Here is a 22120-nt window from a genome sequence, read left to right as displayed (position 1 = left end):
GTAGTCAGTGTTAGCTACTATTTGCTTCTGTGAAGTTGGCTGGCACATGCACAATGTTGTGGGTGTGATACATGGATGTTTCCAGCGACCATGACAAACACAGTTTTTGCTTTGCTGATGCATTCACAGAAATCCAGTCATGAGGAACATGCACGTGTTTTAGTGTGTCCTTTCAGTGTCGCTCCACACCAGGTGCTGTAACTGCTTCAATTGTTCTTTAGCATCTGAATTACTAACAGAGGCTTTAAAGGGAAATGCTGATGCTTCTGCCTTGTAGCACACCTTGGTTTTTCTAAAGGCTTTAAGTTCCTCCTTGCACTCTAATGAAAAGCTGCAGTTTATTTAGGTAAGGCTTTCAACCTTTCTCTGTGCTGATACGGATCGTGGTGGTTCTTGTGCAGTTGCCGGGGGAAATCCTTGCCATGCACGATCTTTGTAGCCTCCCCAGAAAGTAATTCACGGGAATGCTTTTTTCTCAAAGCGGGATCAGATTTCTCCAACTTGGACAACAGAGACTTTCCACTGTGCTGTGCAAGCTGGAGGAAAGGCTCAGGGTGAAATCTGCTGCTGGCCTAACTCCATGAGGGAGAACTTGGCCCTCTCGATTTCCAGACTATTCCTGTAGGAACAACTTGTCTTTTTATACCTTTTTTTTCGTAATACATCTCTCAGATTCCTGTAGCTTATGCTTTTTTCATCTAAAATTGTTGGAGCTCTGGCCTGATGACAGGACTGTGCCATTTTCAGGACAGCACATCTGTGTACCTCAGACACATGTGTGACTGTACAACAGACACGTACTCAAGTACTTTCCTAAATGTGGGGCTGAGGATACTTATCAAGCCCCTGCCGTAATTTTGGGATGGGACTGTGCTTCAAACCTGAACAATCTGGAGATGGTTCCTGGCAATGGACTTGGCAAAACCAAATAGGAGCAGCAAATAAGCCTTCTGGTGCCTGCCTGTTGTTTGGTAGATGGCCACATGCATGCCTCAACATGTGCCGTTGTGTTACTTGCTCATCCTCAACCCCCCCAGGAGCCAGGACCATCTGTTTGGGCTCTGTTTCTGTTTATTTCAAGCTACTTCTGAAAACCAGATGAAAAACTTTTTTCCAGTTTCCTTCCTACATAATAGTTTCCAGTCCATTGTGACTGGCCTGGCTGTCGTGGGCCATGCTTTAGTCCCAAACCAGTCCCTGAGCTCTAACACACAGCTATAACCTGAGCTGTTACACACACGTCAGGGCCTGGCCCAACACCCTGTAAAAACAGGGCTTTGTTGATGTTTGAAGGATCTGACTTGGGTCTGAAAGCTGATGTGCCGAAGTGCTGGGAGACGTCATGGCGCCCACGTCTGAGATGCCGAGTTTGGGTAAAGGCTGGGCACGCAGCCTTCTGCAAGAGTGCCTGTGTAAAGTAACCCAAACCGGACACCTGCAACCATACACCTCAGCCATGCACATTCTGAAAAAAAAGGAAGCTTAAAGACACCAGCCACTGTGTGATTACAGACTGTAACCTTGACTGACTGATGTGGTTGGTTGTTCAGTAGCTCTGCCCCCTCAGTTTTTCTTTTTGCTTTTGCTTGTCATAGGCTGGAGTAGAACCCAGCCTTGAGGTTTAATTTCTTTATAATTTCATAATCCATCTGCATGCCCACCCACCAGAGCGGGTTGCTGGTGTCGGCTCTCCCAGCTTTCTTTGATTTTGGTTTTTTTTTTTTTCTTCATTTTGAGTTCAATTATTGCTAACTTTTTTGTTTTTTGTTCTTTTTTTAACTTGCAGTGCAAGCTTCACATAAAGCCTGTCAAGCCAAGGATGTTCCTGCATTCACCTGCTTTTGCAGTAATGTGTCTCTGCCATCTGTTTTCTTTCTTTTTTTCTTTTTTCTTTTTTTTTTTTTTTTCCCGTTTTTTAACATGAATAACTATTAACTCATCTAATAACATAGTGGGAACAAGAAGGAAGAAGGATTGGGTACAGGACTGTATGCAACTGGAAGTTCAGGGGTGGGTGGCGGGGCAAGGTAATGATACCATGTATTTTTCTCATCAACATCAGCAGCAGTAAATCATTCTTGGCCCCTAATTTGAACTGAGTCAGGGCTGGGCGTCAGCAGCTTGGGTGAACGTCATTGACTGGATCGGGTCCTCGGCGCTGCTGGCCTCCCCAGCTCTCGGAGGGCTGTCTGCAATAGCCCTGTGCTGAAGGAGCCCCTGGGTCCGCCGAAACCAGCCTCAGGGAATCACTGCTGTACGAGGGTCACAGCCCAGCCCCCGGGGTGGCTAAACCCTGGAGTTTAGTCCGACCCATATTCCTTCAATAGCTAATGTGTTAGAGCGATGAGTCCCGCTGTTGGGCGAGAGGGAGGGGGGGTATGTGTGTGTAGATAACAAAAGTTTAACTGACCTTGCATGCCATTACATTTGCATGATATTTTTTATTAGTTCCTGTTTTTGTTTTCTGACTTGATCATACTAGTTGGCTTCCATTTATTGTCATGTGCTGGCATATTTTTACAGCCGCCCTTCCAGTTCAGTGTAGTAGCTACCCGCTGAATGCTGCGGTGGGAACCAAGCGGCGCTGCGGGTGCCTGGGAGAAGGACCGTTTCTCATTACTGCTTTCCACGTATTACTTGCCTGACCATAACCTTGAAACCTTGCTTTAGAAAGTACCTGGTTTCCATGTGCGTGATCTTAGCAAGACTTAGCAGCCCTTATGGAATCAAATGCCTGGGCAGGGGGGAAGGTATAGGCTTCAGCATCCTCTTAGAGCCTTCAGGAGGATTCCTGCACGTGCTTAAATACCGACGTGCAAAGCTGCGGGATCCGGAATTTCACGTCAAGGGAGAGAGGGTGCCTTGCCACACTTTCCCCGCGCTCCCCACCAGCCCTCCTGCACCAGGGACGATGTCCCATTGAGATGTCCCTTGAACGTGCAAAGGAGATTGAGCATAAGGCAGGCCTCGCTCTGTGGCCAGCGCGGTGTGGAAATTGGTCTGTTTAATGTGTATTTTCTATGCCATTGCTTTTCGGACAGAGTCTTTCCCTTCCTTCCCAAGAAGTGGCGAGCCATGCTTACTCTATGACTTCTGGATTTCTTTCTCTTCTGCTGATGTACAGCCAGCATTTCCACTGCTCCTAGCTAGGTAGTCTCCTGTTTCTTTCTTGAAAGCACTCTTAAAAATAACTCCTTCCACCTAAGTCTCACACACTGCAGTTCTTTGCTTGTTTCTGGGATGGAACTTCTTGCCTCTCTGAGGGTTGGTGGTGGGGGGAGAATTATCACCTTTTTCTGAAGTGTTCGATTGGGAAATGTGCTTGGGGGTTAGCTTTTGGGTTGTCTTCCTTTTAACCTGCACCGCTTAAACATGGCTTTGGGAAGAGGATATCTAAATACAGTGTCTTGGACAGACAGCAAAAATTGATTGGAGATAAATAAGCTGGAAATAAAATAGTTGAGCCTTTTCTCTCTCTCTCTCTTTTTTTTTTTTTTTTTAATTTTTTTTTTCAAATCACACCTCCTGGTCTTACCAACCTTGATACACTTTTTGTCAAGATAAATAGGTTTGCTAGGGGGTTGTTTGGAAAAATGAAACTATGGTTCTTGTGGCTTCTGGCAAACTCAGCTTTAAAATCTTGAGTTATCAAGGAAGAAGTTTGGGTTTTGACATAATTTTTTTTTTTTTTTTTTACAGTCACATCATATGCACATCATTGAATGTTTGTGGCGGTATGCTTTGCTTCAGCTGTCTCTGTGCATGTCCTCTTTTTAATTACCAGCGTTTTGTGCCAAGTAGAAAACTTAATTTTAACATTTATTTGTCCTGCTTCATTTAACAGCCCTTCAAGGGATGTTTGGCAGGGGAAATCAGCTGAGTCTAGTATATGTGTGTATATATATATATATTTTATTTTGGCAGAAAGCTGTGGCCAAGAGCATTGATGTATTTTTGGTTGAGTTTCTTTCTCCAGCAAAAAGCAAGCTGTTTTGGAGAAACTGGGAGTAAACTGCAAACTTGCAAAACTTAAAGGTACTGTTTTGGCTTTGTGCCAAAGGAGATGTTAATGACTTTTTTTTTTTTTTTTTTCTTCTCCTTAAACCCCTGGGCCATGTTTAGCTTTTTACTGCTGCACTTCTTTCTTTTCTTTACTTATGCCTTTTTTCACAGTAGCCCCTGATTCTGCATGGAGTAAATGATACACTCAGATCTAGTTGGATGTGCTTTCACCTTTGCATGTAAGTACAGTAGTAAGAGACTCGCCCTTTCTGCCTCACTACTGATATGGAACCAGTTGTGTTTTTCTGGGGGGTTCTTTAAGTCCACTTACTTGCAAGTGGCGTGGTTAAAAGTCCTTTAAACCTTTCTGCAATAATCTGCTTTTGCTGAGATGTTGGAAAGAAGCCCTAGGGAACACGACATCCAGCTCCTGTTGAATGCCTAAAGCAACCCTGCGTAGCTTGTTTGCCTGCTTGAAGCTAGCAAGCCAGCTGGTGAAACTGTGGACAGACGGTTGCATGGGCAAAAGCCTTTCCTGACAGGCATTGCAGCCTTTAATGTGCATTACGCAGCAATGATAACTAGCTGATAATGCTGCATGTTCCTGACAAGGTGGATTTCAAACCTTAGAATAATATAAAGGAGCAGGAAAGCATGCCGAAAAGTGTGTTTCTGGGATGATGGTGTTCCCAGGACATGGAATGAACCCCCAGAATGGGAAAACAAACAAAATCTGGGTTGCAGAGTAGGGCCACGATTACCCTGCAGAGGCGGGCACGTGTGTGTCTGGTGGTCTGCCGAAAAGGCGGAGATGAATAAGGATTTGCTCCCCCAAAAACCTCACTGGGGTTGCACGGTTCCTTTCCAGGAGGGCAGTAAGTAGGAAGGCGTCCTTTGATCTCATGGTTGTTAAATGCATCGCCTTGCATCTCCTGTAGTGTGCGGTGCTGCCGGGGAGGGGGCAAAAGCGGTGACTGGCACCCATCCCCGGGCTCCTCTTCAGCCTGAGAAGTGCAACTCGTGTCACCTCCTCCGCGTGCTTTTGACAGCTTGAAATCCCGTCAAGGAGATATCCGTATCTCTGTGTCTCTCTAAGCATGTCTTTATTTAACATGACCAGTGTTTCTCCAGGTAGCTCTCATTCTGCTTCTCCTAAAACGTCCAAGTGAGAATGGAAATGTCTTTTTGTGTGTGATCATATCAGATATGTCCATTTGAATCCAGTTACCGTTTGCCCTTCTGAGATGTTAGAAGAGTGCGTATTTGTCTCTTCTCCAAGGACCCTGGTTGCATTTGCAGTATATGATAGCCATGACGCTCTCATCAGCGTGTATCAGCATGGAACTGTACAAATATGAAGGGTTTTTTAATTAACAGAAAATAAAGCTGTGAACAGCGGTAGAAATATTGTATTTGTATACATTTTTAATATCCTGATTGCCTTAAACTGTAGATGTAGAACTTTATTACCTTGCTATTTGAAAATAACCCATGTTTGTAACTAAATAATTGTGTAACCTACATACAGTGTTAATGCAAATTATATGTATGCATCTGTTAGATATTGTCACTTTATTTGATGTTAAAATATTTCAGTTTTTGAATTACAAATTGAATAATAACCTTATAGCATAAGCTCAGTTATTTCTTGTATGTGCTTTAGGTTACATATAGTGCCAACACTTGAAGCTGGGAGGAGGAAATACATTTTTACCCAAACGCTTTGGTCTTCGCGTGGCCTTTGTGACTTGGTTTTGCTGTTGCCATGTTGTAACGGTGTGACAGGACAGGAGGGGCTGAGGAAGCGCGAGGTTTCCCAGCAGGTTGTTTTGTGCCTTTGACGTGCCTCTGTAGTTTTGTGCTGGTGTTTGTCAGTCAGTTTTTGTGGCGGTTGTGAGCTTGTTCTCCAAATCAGCTGGTATCTTGGAGAGGTCCAGGCCTCCCTGCTGTAGTTGGTTTGTATGACACGTCCCCAGTGCACTCCTTCCTTCATGGCTTGCTTTCTTTAAAATGTTGTTCCTCTTTTTTTTTTTTCCTCTCTCTCACTTTTTCATTTCAATTCTGAACCTCTGTTTCTTTTCTCTTCTGTTTTTCTCTTTTTCTGTAGCTTCTTCTTTATGTAAGCGTCATCTTGCCAAAGCCCCCACACCCTCTCTCCCAGTGGACAGTAGGGCACTGGAAGAGCCTGCGGCTATGGGCACCCCCGCCAGGAGAAGAGCCATCTCATTCTTCCATCACGTCCGCCCTTCTCTCCTTCCCTTTTTGTTTTTCACCTGTGCGTCTGAGGGTGCACTGTGCTGTGTGTCTCTGTGCGGGATCTGTCCGCTCCCAGCGCGTCTCCGACAGATTTGAGGCTACCAAAAATGACAGAGGTAACGGCTGGAGAAGAGAGCTTGGCCATAATGTGAGATACTGCACTGGGTTAGTGTTCTGGTGGGTTTTTTTCTCCCTCCCCATTTTCTTCCTTTTGCCATAATACGCACGTGTCGCTGATGACAAATAGAACGACAGACTGTGGCTGAGGGTGAGTGTGCATAGCCGGAGGACTTTGTTTCTGCCTCTAAAGATCAAGTCTGGCTGCTTTGGACACCGCAACCTCATCACAAGTATGTCCTGTGCTCCTCTGACATGTGCTGAAAAGAAGTCCTTAGACCTAAGAGACTTCTTGTTTTCAGTATGCAGTCACATGAAGCGGAGATGGCCGCCGTTGCATACTGTTGCGTTGATGGAGCCTGTTCTAGACTGTCCTAGATTTTCTGTCTGATCTCCCTCTGTATGAGCCAAGTAGGTGTCTCTTCTTGTACAAATGAGCTGCGCTGACTTGTACTTAGATTGAGGGCTTCATTTTAATTTCATGAAGCCTAATTAGTGATTATTTTTTTAACAATCCTGTATGCGGGATGGTTGTTAAACTTTCTAACTTGTTTACTTTGGAAGTGAATTCAGTCAAAAAGCTTGGCAAGTGCCAAAGTATTGCTTGAAGGTAAAACCAAAGCTTGTAAACTTGGTGTGTAGTGACCTCCAGCTGGTTTAGGATAGATGGAAGGAGGCAGCCTGATCCTCTTGGAATGTTTTTTCATGTGGGGTGATGGACTTTTTTTTTTAACCAAATACCAGTGATTTATTCTTTTCATCTGTGAACCTTAATCAAGGATTCACCTCCTTTAACCTGCCTGTGGAAAAGGCACTGTTAAATCATCTAGGTTTTGCCTCTTCCAATCGGTTCGCAAAGTGCAAGCTGCCAAGGGTCTTTGCTGTAATCTGCTCGAGTTTTTTCTCAGAAGCACAATATTTTTCAGCACTCTTCAGTGACAAGGGTTAGATTACTAGAAGCTCCTTCCAGCCAGGTGGCTATTTTTCTAAAGTGCTATTTATCCTGGAAACCTTTGGAACCAACTGAGTGACTTCATAGGCACAATAGGAAAGATTATTAAATGTTGGGTTTGTGCATATGGTGTCATGCTTTATACCTGGTATGTAAATGGAACTGCTGACCTTTGCCCAAACCGAAGGGAATATTTGCACAAATGAATATTTGCACAAATGTAGCTTAGGACAAAATTTGCATTAATACAAAAAATGGAGTCTGCCCCGCTCTCTAGGCTTTGGTGGTCTCAGGTGATACCTGGTCTGAGGGTCTGCTCTCCAGCTACCAGTGCTTACCACTAGATAGCCAGATCTAGAAAACTTTTCACATTCAGCTTTCTGAGGACAAAACAGAGTAGCTAATGCCTCGTGGGTTGAGGCCTTGAGGGTATTGCTGGATTAAATCTTGCCTGTGTTAATTCCTCTCTTATTCTGCAAAACTCTGGGGGTGCTTTGCTAACTGGGAACAGGTTGCACCACTTGCAGGAGGGAATTCTTTTTGTTCTGATAGGGCTGAGGCAGCAGTGCTCTGTGTGCACCAGGCCACCCATACCTAGCGAAAAGCGATGGGTTGAGCCACATATTTTCTGAAAGCAGTCGTTAACTTTGCAGCCAAGGGCTGCTGCGGGATTGGGGCATGCTGGTCCTTGAGCCACCCTTGTGCCTCATGCAGGGTGAGTGTCATATCCAGCCCAGGGTTTCTGTGCATGAAGGTGGTCTCTGTTTACTGAGAAAATGTTTTGCCCATTAAAACGCCCAGTTTACGAGTGCTGTGTCTTTTTTTTTTTTTTTTTTTTTTTTTTTTTTCTGTGTTGGCACCTAGGCCAGTCTGCAGTGTCAGAGACCACTGCCTCGGGCCTGGGAGCCTTTCTGTGGCTTGTGTGTGCAACCCCTTCCATGGTAGCCTCCGGCTTGCCAAAATACCCTGCTGGCTACTTGCCCAGAGGCCAGCCCACCTGCCGGATGGCTCCTGCAGCATCCTGTGTGGCGAGACCCTCCCCAGTGCCCCTGTTTCGGGGAGGTAATCCTCTCCTTAGGTTTCTCTCATTCCTTGGACTTTTTTTTTTCTTCTCCTCATTTAAAAATTGTAGTATGGCTTTATCTGGTGGTAGGAGTCTAGCCTGTAAAATCCCACCACTGTGCTATAGCCTCTCTCTTGAAATAATCAGTCACTTATTATTTAGTTCACAGTCATGGATGGGCACAGAGCTATTCTGCTGGACTCTACCTCGTGTCAGGTCACCCATGTTGTGCTGATGACAGTGGATTGGGACCCAGGCCCAGTCATGGGTGGCTGGGCATCATTTACTGCAAGTAAGAACAAAAAACATCACGTGGTGGTGCGGGTTTTTTTCATCCTGTACCTGAAGAGAGGATATCAAGTGCTACTAACCACATCATCTTACCCATGTAGCTGTGTCCTGTGACTCTCTGATATCTTGTGTGTGACACTAGAAAGTCATGACCAAATCTGCACGTTGGCAACACTGAAGAAGTATCCTGATGGATTCCTGTCCGCTGGGTCAGCCCTGGGCTTTTCAAGAAGCTCTCGAGACCTCGACTTCTAGGGCATTTCTTCTGCCCTTTGCAAATGCTGGGCTGTTACCGGAGGAGGTTGTTCTTCACCAGCTGGAGGGCCTCAGGGCTAGGTAACCCAGCGGTAGTGCTGCTGTGTCAAGAAAGTTTGAAGAGGGGCAAAACCCTTTTGTTGGTTGAATTCTAAACTCCAAATAGAAATTTTTTTAAAGCTTTATGTAAAAGAGAAGCAGACAGGCACAAACAAAATGCTAACAGTTACATGAACTGCCTTTATTTTGCAGCTCTAAAGTTTTGCTGTGCTGGTGCCTTGAGTCCTGCATGCAGCTCTGGACTTCATATCTCCAGAAGGACATAGTGGAGTTAGAGAAGGGCACTAATGATAAATGGGATGGAGCAGCAGCCTGCCAGGTGAGACCACAAAGGCTTGGAGGCCTCAGTTTGGCGAGGGAAAGGCTTAGATGAGAGGGAGGATCAGCCCTGCTGTGAGCTGGAGGTTGCAGCAGATGTCCTCTAGAGGTCCCTTGCAGCCTAAATTTATTTGTGATTCTGTGTTAGGAAGTCTGTTAAGGTGGATGCCGACGTGCTAGTTACCAAATCTCTCATGACTAGAACCAGAGGGGCACATAGCTAGAAGGAAATCAGCTCAAAACATGGAGTAGCTTTCTTACAGAGCAGGTAGCAAACTTCTGTAATTTGTTGTCCCAGGTTGTTGATGCAGATGGTGTCAGCAGAAGGCTTTGAGGTTGTTTGTTTTGTTTTGTTTTTTTTAAAGGTAAATTCATGGGGAACAGAGCCATAAGGAATTTTAAGGGGGGGAAAAACCAGGATGAAACATTTGCCATCCATAATCTGGTGGTGGTGGATACTGGGGCAGAGGGAGGGGAACAGAAAGCACGTATGGGCACAGCAAGAGGTGTTTGCAGCGAGGCACGCGTGTTGGACAAGGAGCTGAGCTGCGGGAGCCTTGCTGCGGCTTTCCCACACCGAAGGGATGGCGATGTGCCCTTTGGCTGGCCTCCCTCGTGCTGTGCAGCTGTTAGGGGAAGAGATGTCAGCATGGGGAAGGGACGGCAGGGTGAAACCTGTTGTTGGACAGCCCAGAGACGTTTTATGTCACTCACTGTCACCAAATGTCCCCAGTAGAGCTGGGAAAGCCGCTTCATCCACAGGAGCGAGCGGGTGCCCAAGTTTACAGTCATGCTTGTGGGCTTAACCCTCCTGTCACTGCTGGAGAGTAAAAATGAACTTTTAAGAAACTCCCCAAACCCAGAGCTAGGAACAGTTTCCAGGCTGGACGTGCCCCGTGGCACACACTTGGGGGGATGCGGTGCCATGGTGCTGTTGGCCGCCGTGGGCTGGGGCTGGGTCGCAGCGTGCCTGCCAGAGGGGACTGAGGTATCGACCTACCGGCTATTCGAGGAATGAGCATCTCCCCCATGCGTGCTACCTGCAGGTCTTGTGTAAGAGAGAAATACTTCATGAGCGGTCCCCCAGGCAAAGTAGGGTAAAGGAGGGGTATCAGTATCTCTGAGGCAGTGTTGTGGAGAAAATTGCTGAGAGGTTACTGCTATGATGTCTTCAAAGCAAACCCTTCTGGGGCATTAAGGGAAGATGGGGTGTTGCAGAGAGTAACGGCTGTGGAGCATGTAAAGGTGAGCTGGGATTATTGCTAGAAGGTCTCTGAAGCAAGTAGCAGTGCTCTGCTAAAACGTGCCTGTCATGCACTCGGGTGCTCCCTGGGTTTTGGGCGACTGTGCTGAGTAACAACATGCATGGTTTTAGGAATGCAATGGTTTTATCCCAGTGCTCGTGAGGCAGGTGAGCCTGCAGTTTTAAACTGTCTTCCCTTCTGGCTGGCCATTCACCTGACCCGTGTATTCTGCTGGACTCTTACTTTCACTGCTCTGGGCCCCCGCTAGAGCAGGCAGGCCCCTGCGCTCACATCTTTTGCAGGTCCGTGGCATGAAGCACTGGGGTGCTATGAAGCTTGTGGGAAGGTCACATGAATCTGAGGAGTCGTGGGCAACAGGGGATATTCTCCTGTGCGTAACGGGGAGCCCTGGCAGCGCTCCACAACAGTCCCGTGTTCTGACAGCGGGAACAGCATACAAGTCAGCCTGCTACCGTAGTAGCGAGGCGATGGGTGGGGGCCACATTTGGCCTGGGTTTTTTTGTGGGGAGGAAACGTGGGAAGCGGGAAATGGTTTTTCTCTCTGGCAATGCAGGTTATTTCCAAATCAGCTGGACCTTGCTACATGGGGGGAGCTGATCTTGCTGGGATGTGCCCCATTTTCAAAGGCAAGCCTGTCTTTAAGCATCACCTTTTTAGCCGCAAAGCACCGCGAATCTGTATACAATTGGTGCAGCCTGCAATGCAGACCTGTGTTCCCTGGGCTGGCCCCAGCTGGCCTGGGACACAGGTGGCCACAGCACCAGGAGCAGGAGGAGAGCTGCAAAGCTGAAGACCACCTCGTGACGTTGCTGCGGTCCCCTGCGGAGGCCTGTGTGCCAGCCCTGGCCTCCGAGCCCCAGACTGGCCAGTCCCCAAAGCTCGACTCTCCCACGGCCGAGTTGACGCCGGGGCGGCAGGGGTAAGCTGGTGCACCAAGTCTGGTGATGTTTTGCCCATGGCTCACAGCAGAGCTGGGCACCCGCACTTGGGGCATGGGTGCTTTTGCACGTTAATCCTCTGAACGCTGCTGCATCCGTACCCCTCGACGGTGCAAGCAGGCTCTTGGGTGTATCAAGGTACCGCAGGCACAGTCGGGCATTTCCTGAGTGGATACGTTCCATATGTGGTGGAGGGTTGAAAGGGTGTGTTGAAAACCGGTGCGTTCACCGCAAAGGGAGAGAGGAAGGAAAGGGACAAGTTGAAGAGGCGCGTTTGCAGTTGTAGAGACTGGGTTTCTTCTTTTGCATCCGGAAGAGCAAAAGGCAACAGGGCGCTGCTGGGCAGCACAGCCGGAGAGCTGGCCCACAAGTGTCCTAGGGTCTATGGGAGGACAGCCGGGCAGCAGCCCATCAGCAGGACCCTGCAGAGGTAGGTGTACCAAACGGGGGACAGGTTTTGTCTGTCTGAACCTTGGTTTTTGTTGGTGGAGTTGCCTGTATCCAGGCAAAAGATAGTTGGTGTGGATTTGTGCATAGTGCCAACAAAATAAAAAAGGCGTCTCCCTCTGCAATCCGCTCAAACTGGGGCTGGGGGAGTGCCTGTCCGTTTGGACAGGGGAGCATGAAAGCTCTCTTGGCAGCGAGGGCGGTTTTAAGTCCTGCCTCTGGGCATTTGCCTCGCAGGTGCATGCCAAGCTGGGGCTGTGGCTTGGCCAGCCTTGTGCAGCACAGGGAGGCTGGGAAGGTTTCTGGGCAGTGATCCTTCCCAGCGTTGCACTTAACACTGGGAGAGCCTGAAGTAATGCTGTGTTGATTGAGGGCAGTTCTGAAAATTAAACTGTAAAATTAACTTTATGACTCTAACAAGCTGCTTCTTGCTAAAGAGCTATCCCCCTGCCCCTTTGCTGCAAAGAATAAAATTGTTGCTTTTCCCCAAAGCAACAACAAAAAAAATTCCCGTCCTCTGGTGTGCTTGGGGCTGAGACAAGTTCAGCAGTTAGCCTGGTCACCGCAGAGCTCTTGTACCAAGGCTGGCGTGAGCTGAGGACGTGCCTGGTGTTGGGGCAGCGCAGGACCTGCTCTTGTCCTGTCGCTTTGGGGTAGGAGAAAACGGTGAGAAGGAAAACTCTTACCTTCTCACAAAGCCACTCGCAACCATGGCTGCAGTACATCTGTTGGAGAAGAACTGCTCCAGCAGCACCTACAGCTCTCTCCTTAGGCCCAGCTTCCCTCCCTTCTGTTCCAGGCAGGCCGCTGCCAGCTGGCACAAGCAAACACCTTTCTTTTCCCAGCCCCATGCCGACTCCTCTCCTTGTGCGCGTCTGCAAAGGGGTTTGGGCCGTAATTCTCACGAGTGCCTGTGTGCTGATGCTGCCGAATGGGGTAAGGGGGAATGGAACGCATCCTTTACAGTGGGAGGGAAGGAGTGCGGGTGGGAGGAGGAGAAGCCAGTGGAAGGTGAGGCTTAGATTTATTGCCCTGGGTTGACAATGCCACAGCACTTTGGTCCCCATCTTATATTCTTGCCCCTTGATGTGTCTCATACTGTTGGAAGCCAACTAAAATAAGCTGTAGTCCCGCAAAACTCCACTGTTTTTACTGCGCAGGCCAGTATCATCAGAAGAGTTACGAGAGCCCTGGCTCACCACTCTCTCTGACTGCGTACACAGCCGGAGCTCTTCGCAACTGCTCCCTGCAGGATAAGCTCGATCATTTTAACTGCTGCTCACGCACAGCAAGCACAAGTGCACACAAAGACTCCCTTCTGTGCAGAAACCACGGGTGCCTGGCTTGGCTGTCAAGGGGTGTGAAAATTACCTGGCTCTGATCTTTCCCGTGCTAATGTTGTTGTATCTAGTGTTTGAAATCCGGGCGGTTATTTTTATTTAGAGCATTACGCTGTGTAATTTAACTGGAAAAGATGTATGCCTTGAAGTGGGTTTGAAGTAGTGAGCACCGGCACCATGGAAATCCTGCAGCGAGGCGGTACTGTGCCAGGTGAAGCCCCGAGACTGCACGGCAGCCTGGCTGGAGAAAAGTAAGCGGTGGGAAGAGAGAAAAGGTCAGGGACTGGTTATACCATAAGGATGGCTGGAAGGGAAGGAAGGCGCGTTCCCCTTTGAGATGTGCGGCCTCAGGAGGTGGTTTCCAGGACACAGGCAGGAAGAGAGCTGAGACCAAGAGAAGTTTGGCACAGTGGGCTGTGCACAACAAAAAGGATGGCACCTCAGAAGACATGAGGCAGGAGAGGCCAGCTCTTCCTGAAGCGCATGAGATCAGAGCCAGCCGGGAAGAAGGCGACATTACAGAACAGAATCTATTCTGTAACCTATGAGCTTACAGGAAAGAGCACAAATGAAGTCTGTACTAACCTTTTTCATTATCAAACGTGATTTTCAGTGGAAGGGATGTCAGGCAAGCAGGAATCTACAGCCAGCCTGGGTATGAGAAACTTGACTCTTCACTGGGGCGTTCCGACTATCACAAAGGAGATGTCTACAAGAGAGGCGAGATCAAGCAGTGTCCCAGCCAGGCACCGAGTGGCCCGTACTCAGCCTGGCAGGGGAACAGCCTGGTGACTGAGGAGGGAGCGAGGAGCACCACAGCTGGGGCTAAAGCCGAAACCGCCGCAGAGGCAAGGAGTTTGTTGGGCAACTCCCCTGGCACCCCAGCTGCCCAGCACCCCTAAAGCCACCTTCTCACAGGTCTGGCACAGAGCAGCTCCCTTGCAGCCTCCGGGTAAAACTGATCCTGGACTCGGGTGAAAAGCACAAAACAAGACTCAGAATCCAGGACAACTTTCTTTATTGCTACCAGAAGGCTTTCATCAGTACAATGGCTCCAGATACAATACCTTCCTCAGGGCTGTGGAGAGAGCTTATAATTGGGACAGGTCATTCTGAGAAACAGAGGTGTAACATTTAAGAGACAGGTTTTTAAAGGTTTTACTCTTGGTTAGAGGTTACATGAACACAAAACTTTAGGGTTAGGGTCTTTTGGTTTGGTTTTGTGGCTGATAATTACACACCTTTCAAGCCTCAGGCGTACGTAGCCGCCCCAGCACCTCACTGAGCAGTGCTGGTCACATGCTAAGCTTATATAAACACATGGGAAAAAAACAGACTGCAGAATTTAAGGTTTACACTTGACGTAGAGAGTCAAGCTTTGGCGAAAATCCACACTGAGTGCAACATTTCTTGGTGCAAATGAGAAAAAAAAAATACCGTTTTTGTTCAAGTGATACAAAATCCTTTAACTGCTTTCTGTGTTGGAAAACACAAACTGTTTTAACTTGGAGTCGTCTCTGTAAGGTACAGAGCACGGTGGCCAGCTGCCCTAGTGTTCTTCTAGAGTACGTTCACACTCCTGTGGTTATTACTTAAGTGTGGAGCAGCTTGCAAGCATTGTTTTTGGTTTTTTTCCTGACTAACATTTTATTTAGATCCAGTTTTTAAATATTATCACATTTAAACACCAAAGTGCTAACGAAACAAAAAAGGTCTTTTTCTTTAGAAAGGAAAAAGAAAGCTGTCGTGAAGGTCAGGTAGTACAGAACATCATGCACAAGACTTGCTGAGAATTAAAAGAGGAGCAAGCAGAAAGAGAGCAAGGAGCAGATGGAAATCGGATCAGAGAGGTGTTAGTTGGCTGGGAAACCTGGAACAACTCTGCACGACTGATGTGAGCTCTTGGACACGGAGAATGGGTTACAATACACAGGAGCAGAAAAACAGTGGAACTGACAACACTAGAAAGAAACAATTTTTTGCTACTTTTTTTGTTTGGTTTTTGGGTCTTTTTTTAGATTTTTATACTTTTTTGTGTTTTTAAGTGCTTAAATAGTGGAACTATAATTAGCCGCACAAGAAAAAAATTCAAAAAAGGGTTGGGATTTTTTTTTTTTTTCTGTTTTTTGGCTCCCTTCAGTTCAGCCTGACAAGGTATGGCCCCTTCTCCCCCCACTGAGAACACAGGATGCCAGGTTCTGCATGGTTTCTAGAGTAGCTACGGTGGAGCTGGTGGTGTGCACTCACAGCTACATAACAGACACTGGCTGTAAAGGTGGACAAGGGGAAACGTTGCCTTCCTGCCTCGAGACATCAGCGCCACAAACAGAGCCCATGTTTTCAAGAGCCACTACCTCTGGAGCAATGTCTTCATTGTAGAGACGCTTGATACCGTCGTAGAAGTCGTCCACTTCCATCTCTTCCACTTTACGCTTGGCAGAGGCTTGCTTGCAACCGCTGGGAGCTGGCAGACGCTGGTAGAGCGCGGCTGTACCTGTGACTGGCACTTCTGGCCTGCCGTTGTCCTTGGAGAAACCTGGCCCTGGGACAGAGGAGGGCTGGCATTTGAACGCTCCTCTGTTACAGGTCACCAGGGTATGCTGGAGGGGACTGTAGACATATACAGAATTGGGCAGCAGAGAAGACTGCAGAGTGGAAAGGTGATGTGCCACGAGCTCCCGGCAGTGGATCAGCTGCGAGCTATCCATCTGGAGTGGGAAGACAAGCAAAGATACCGGCATTGCGGGATCACTGCCACGGCGAGGAGAGGCTGTCAGCCAGGGCAGGGCTAAGGCTCTGAACACACGCCTCACTTCGCAAGGGTACGCTGGATGCAGGAGAATATAAGTGAGGAAGGACCAAAAAGACCCCCAACACGACGACTTCATAAGACACGGACCCCTGCTCCTTACACCTCACGGGAATAGTGGGGGGAAAAACCTTTCGGATATTAAAAGATTTCTCTGCGTGTTTTTAGCAGCTTGAGTATTTGTCTTGCCAGTACTTGTCAGACCACCCCGTATGCTTAGAATGAATGGCTGAGCAGCTAACTAGGATTTTCTCCCCAGTGTGTTATTTTCTCCCTGGTGCAGAGAGAGCCCGCACACATCGGGGCACGCGGCTCCTCCCTTTGTCACCTACTGGATACAGTCAAGATCAAGACTTCGCAGAACCGTCCCAACAAACCGTCCTACCGGGCTGAAGCGCAACCATCCTCACAAAAGCGTAATTGCAGGCAGAGATCAGCAGCTAGGGATCTGCAAGCCCCGGCTGGCTTGGATCCCTGGAGTCCTGAGCGAGATGCAGCCTTCTGGGGCCCCCCCATCCCTCCCCGCTGCGACGTGCGGTGCCAGCACCCCCTCACCTGTGCCTTCTGGAGCAGCTCGATGATGAGAGCCAGCCAGTCGGGGAGCAGCTTCTCCAGCTCCAGGCTGACGATGGCCAGCGCCAGCATGGAGCCCTTGAACTGCAGCAGCTGGTAACAGGCCATGCAGTGCAGCAGCTGCTTGGTGAGCGCCGCCACGTGCTGAGAGGGGCTCAGCTTGGGCAGGATGGTCAGTAGCTGAGGCCTGTTGGACACCGCAACCGCGTGGAACTGGGAGGGGGAAACAAGCACATGAGGCGGCTGGCGTCACTGACGGGCAACCCCACAGGCAAAGCCAGGTCAGACCTCAAGAATGGCATGCGACATCTTTGACGCACGCGGATCCTCCAGCTTAACCTTCGAGGCAATTGCCACACCACAGGAAAAAACCCAATGCGTTGAATCCACCAACAGCTTGGTGCGGCCTTTCTGGCGGGGCCTGCCATCGTACACATCATCTGCCTGGGGACCAGGCTTGTCGGGGCTCTGCAAAAGGCTATCCCCTTCCACCCTTCTCTCTCACCGACACAGGTTTGGCAGTGGAGGTGTCCTAGGCAAAAACTCCTTCTCCAGCAAACAGAGAGGATGAAATTCAGCAAAGAACCTCAGGACACTTTCCTTCCCTTTGTCTTATCTCATCCATTAATCTGGTTCTCTGGCTGTGCCTTTCTGTAGCAAGTGCTTTCTCCTTGATTTTATTTACTGGTTTTGTGCTGCCTGGCACTTAGCTTTGAGCAAAACCACTAGCAATTAAGACTTAGGGCCAAGGTTTTCAGGAGCTGCGAGCCTTGGTGTGCGGCTTAACATGCCTCAAAACAGGCCAGATGGTCAGATGGCAGGCCCACGTTTTGGAAATTGTGCCCGAAGTCTCGCTAGTCTCCTCTGAGATTCTCTGGCAAAGCTTCTTCTTTCAGAAACTACTTGTACGGAGGAATTGCGAACACATCCTGAGGCCTTCACTCCCCTACGGGCAGAGTTTTTGTCTAGGTAGCCCTCAATACGTTATTTACACCGACGGACACCAGAAAGAATGTAAATAGCCCCTACTTACGATATGAAGGAAATCCAGTGGCGTTGCCATGTGAAGATCCCAGTTCAGTTTATCCAGGATAATCTTCTCCATTCTGCGAATTTCAGCTGGAGAACAACCACAAAAGCTATCCCTAGCCAACACCTTCAGTACCGGAATCCTCTGCAAAAGCCAATGCAAAAACCAAGAGAACCAATCACTACAGAAATCGCACAAAACGCTCCATTCCTGTCCTGGCAAGTGCCAGCCACCACGCACAAGCAAAGGCAGGACTGGGAGAGGATATACTCAGACAATGTTAAGGTAGTAAGAACAAAAAAATTACCTCATCTTCCTCGATGGTCTTTGCAGCGAGGAAGAAGCAGCTGATTGCAATACAGTTCAAGTACTTCGGACGGGCCTAGGGTACAGAAGAGCAGAGAAGCCTCTGTGTTAATGTGGTGCAAAAATTATGCATAATCCTTTCTGGTCGGACATCCTGAGCCCCACGGTCTCAGCTGCCCATGCAACGCTTTCTGGATCAGCGGGCTGACCTCCACCTACGCCACGGCGGTGGCAAGCCGTGCCAAGCAAAAATCCATACTCCGTGACGTAAGGCAGAAGACCAATCTGCCAGCCCCGTGATCGTAATTGGCACCCAGTGATGTGCAGCGCTGGAGCGGAGAGAGCTCATTTTTAGGCAGTGCAGTAGAAACAGGAAGGAGAAAATCAGAAGGGCCAGATTGTCACCTGGCAAAAAAACACTGCCACTCCACCTGCTTCAGCAGAGCTCTTGTGTTAGTGCTGCTGGTGGTCAGACACAGGACAGGAAGGAAAAGAAGAGAACTTAAAAATGCTGTCCTCGCCTAGGGAAGTATAAAACACCCCAAAAAATCACCACTCATGTGATTTCGCACTGCAGTTCTCAAAATTGTGGCCCAGGGATTATTGAGGGAGAGCTGGTCCCTTCTGCGGTGAGTTGTTTTAGGCAAGGTAAGTGAAATTTGGAGGGAAAAGGGTGATGTTTTTCATGTGCATCAAAAAACTCGTTTTATGGGCCTCGGCTCGAGGGGGTGAGGGGGAAGCAGGATGCATGGGCTCAAAGTATTCAGACAGTCCCTGTCATGGACCGGACTGAGCACACGCTCTGAATATGGCGCATCTGCTGGAGTTTTTGCTTAGCAGTGATCTTTGTCAATCGGACTGTCTGACAAAGGACTTCACTTCTAACATCAGCATAATAACCACGGGATGGATGTGTCCACCTGCTCCTTAGGGAGCTCCTTAGGCTAGGAAATGCAGAGGCACTGTTTCTAAACCTTGTCACAGCCGAGTGAGTCGACAGCTGCAGAGCCATGCCCCCGCCTCCCACAGCCTACTGGCAACTGGTCCTCTCCTGTCCACGTTAGGAGATGCTGAAAGCAAAGGTAAGTGAAAATCCTGCACCGAATGTGAAAATCTACTTACGACCTGAACTGTTGCCATGATTTATTCTTGCTAGGTAAATTTTAACAGATGCAACGGAGCTATGGGGTGGTTGAAGGGCGAGATGCTGCACGTTACACTTATGCAATGAGCTGTCAAGAAATCCAGAACACCTGTTTCCAGAAAGCAACAAGAGAAGAACACAGGGTCGTGTCCAAATTGAAGACCTTTACCTACTTTCAGCCTCAGTCACTTAAAAAGGACCATGCTACGCCTAGAGCTTTGGCTTTCTCGTGCCATTTAAACTTCAACTTAAATACATGCAGAGAATCCACACTTGGGGCGGGGGTGTGCGTGCACATGTCTGCTTGTGCATTTGGGTGTCACTGAAGGCAAAGAGAATAAATTTCCTTAGGGCAAGACTGGAACTTGTTCTTGACCACGCAGGCAGATTCAAAGGCAGCTGTCAAGTTAGCGCAAAATAAACTACAGCGAAGAAGGACGCCTTCTGCATTGTATTCAGGGAAAAGCAGGTGTCTAGAGCAGGTTCCTACCAGCAGGGAAGCTTGTGCTCCCCAATATCTTTAACAAAAATTTTGTCTCTCCTTTGTCCCAAGTGCATCCCCTCTAGAGACTGACCGGGAAGGAACAACTGTGTCTTGCCAAAGCACGTTAAAACCCTGTCACCCATCCCGGTCTCCTACAGGAGCTTCTGCCTTGCTGGCTCCTCGTACGTGGAGAAGCGCTGCCGAGGTTGGCTGTACACAGCGCTCTGTTGAGGGTTATAACGAGCGCTGTGCGGTGAGTTACACCAAATGCTGCTGGCTGGGCCTCCAAAGCATGACTGGGTGACAGCCTTAGGAGCAGCCAGTCCCAGCATTTCAAAGTGTGTTTAGGGTGAAGGGAAGGGACTAGTTGTCTTAATAATAAAATCCCACAGTGTAGTGCCTGGTAAAAAAACCCAGGGGTTAAGCTGCATCAGAGGAACAACGGCTTTATGGAAGAGGAAAACTGGGGGAGGGAGTACAAAGCCCTGAGCTGTTTGAACAACGCTCACCCAGACAAAACACCTTTCCACATTCCTGCTTGATGCCTGAAGCACGCAGTCGCCTCCTTACTCATATTCTCATACTTTCTTTGCAGACTCCTTGGCTGCTGCAAATTACTGAAAGAAAAACTGTACTTGAGGGCATTAGCTGTTGAGAGATTTAAATCTATTTCCCATCTCAGTATTTCACCAAGTCAGCTACTTTAAAATCTCCTTAAAAATAAAAACTTCCATGGCTTGTAATTAAAACATTATCAATATTTATTAATATTTAAAGGGTAGGTTAATGGATGATGTCATTTGCGTTCTACCAAACTAAATCACATTGAAATATAAGTGCGCAGGCTGAGAATGCATTCTTCTGCTAAGATCTCTGAAGCTATACTGCTTACCTAACCGTGTTGGTGATGAGATTAGACACGCATGCAGATCAGACTGCAGATTTGCTGAGCATGGAATGTAACTGAGCAAATATGGTAAGAGATAAGGCTACCCAAAGCCTGACTTCACCACTCAAGGCCAGGGATTTCAGCTTGACCCACAGTTTGTTCAGTCATTTGCACAAGTGCAAAACACAGCCCAAGCACAGCACATCTAACTTTCTTCTGTGGCAGACTTACAGGGACCAAAGAGCAGTGGATCCCAGTTGCAGGTAGCCCAAATGGTGATTTTTAACTTGTCTTTCTCAAACAGTTTCTATGGCGTAACAGTCTTAAAACTGAACGGGCATGTATATTCTCTGTTCTGTTTGGTAGAGCAGGAGCGGATGGCCTGTCACTTTGATGGCCTACGCCCAAGCTTGCTTACCTTTCTCTCTCTCTCTCTCCTTCACATCTGTGTGACTTGAGATCAGTCTTAAGCTCTTAGTTTGTCAGACTGGCTATAAAGCAGGCTAGTACTGAACTACTCCCCCAAAAGCAATCACCTCTGCTTCTATCTTCTTCCCCCCATTTTTTTTTGTTTGTTTTTTTTTTTTTTTCATTTCCCTGCATTAGCACACTTGCCAGGCCCAAACCTGTCCTCAAACATTTACATTTCCTCTAGGTAGTTCACTGCTAGCAGGTGCTCCCAGCAATTCTAGGTGGTACCAATCAGATTAAATGCAGTTAAAACACCAGAGAAATTAAGAGGTGAGCAGGGACTTTCCCTGACTTTTCTGTCAGAGGGCATTGGGCCTAGGTTTCTAACTGCGGGCTAGTAGGCATTTCCTTTAGCTTTATGAGTCACTTTAGGTTAACGTAGAGACTGTTCTCTTTTTATCTAAAGTGTAACTTGTATGCAGCCTCTGTTTCTGGTTGCTTAAAGGAGCAAGTCCTGTGCTGAGGCAAGTTCAACATTCAAACCAGGTTACGAGTGAGCATGTAGTTGAAGAGGAAGGGTGCTTCTTTTCTCTAAGGTTAATATACATTTAAACTCATGAGCTGCATTACATGAAGGAAATGGGCAGAACAGAGGAAGGAGGGGAAAGTACTGTTGGCAGGTGAACTCCGTGTTCTTATTAAAGTAATGGCTATTTTCGCTGGGTGAAAAATGACTATGCAAAGAATCTGTCTCCAAAAGTTCCTGGTGGCAGCATGTGCTGCCAGTTCCACAAGCCAAAATCAAGCTGCTGGAGTAGTGCAGGTACCATCCTATACATGTTTGAGAAAGGAAGAGGGTGTGAGAGCAGAGGGGGGATGTAAGCGTTTCCGTACAGCCGCACCACTAGGACTGTACACAGAAATAGCGGAGTGGGTGCCATAAATTGATTTCAGTTTATGTATCTGCAAATATTTACCTTTACTGCAGCTAAAAACCTGTCCAAAAGGCTGATGGCCAGGGCAAGCGTTTCTGGATAAAGGTGGAACTGGTATTTGAGCTTGGCCAGCCACTGAATGACCTCATCCCTCTGCTTTGGAGAAATGGCTACATCCTGTTGGAGAGAAAAACAAACTATTCTTATACACTGGCTGAGCAAGTCAGAAAAGACC

At 47.9% G+C, this 22120-nt stretch overlaps 2 protein-coding genes across 16 annotated transcripts in view; one reads left to right on the top strand and one right to left on the bottom strand.

The window, feature by feature from the left end:
• SEPTIN11 (septin 11) overlaps positions 1–14724 on the top strand; it is a 66316-nt gene extending 51592 nt beyond the window's left edge. For 2 of the 14 annotated variants that reach the window (XM_041124080.1, XM_041124093.1), the window contains exons 10-11: positions 9189–9315; positions 11133–14724. In XM_041124080.1, coding sequence (XP_040980014.1) covers positions 9189–9315; positions 11133–11369 — 364 coding nt within the window. In that variant the 3' untranslated portion in view covers positions 11370–14724. The other 12 variants (XR_005932602.1, XR_005932595.1, XR_005932600.1 and 9 more) reach the window with 12 other exon arrangements.
• Positions 14306–22120, bottom strand: part of CCNI (cyclin I) — a 35073-nt gene continuing 27258 nt past the window's right edge. The window contains exons 3-7 of one of the 2 annotated variants that reach the window (XM_030015337.1): positions 21928–22062; positions 18024–18098; positions 17720–17860; positions 16669–16899; positions 14306–16012 (exon numbers count right to left, since the gene is read on the bottom strand). In XM_030015337.1, the coding sequence (XP_029871197.1) occupies positions 15554–16012; positions 16669–16899; positions 17720–17860; positions 18024–18098; positions 21928–22062 (1041 nt within the window). In that variant the 3' untranslated portion in view covers positions 14306–15553. The remainder of the gene's footprint in view (positions 16013–16668; positions 16900–17719; positions 17861–18023; positions 18099–21927; positions 22063–22120) is intronic. The other variant, XM_030015346.2, reaches the window with a different exon arrangement.

Source organism: Aquila chrysaetos, chromosome 1, assembly GCF_900496995.4.
Source record: "Aquila chrysaetos chrysaetos chromosome 1, bAquChr1.4, whole genome shotgun sequence".
NCBI lineage: Eukaryota > Metazoa > Chordata > Aves > Accipitriformes > Accipitridae > Aquila > Aquila chrysaetos.
This window is presented reverse-complemented; position numbering and strand designations above follow the sequence as displayed.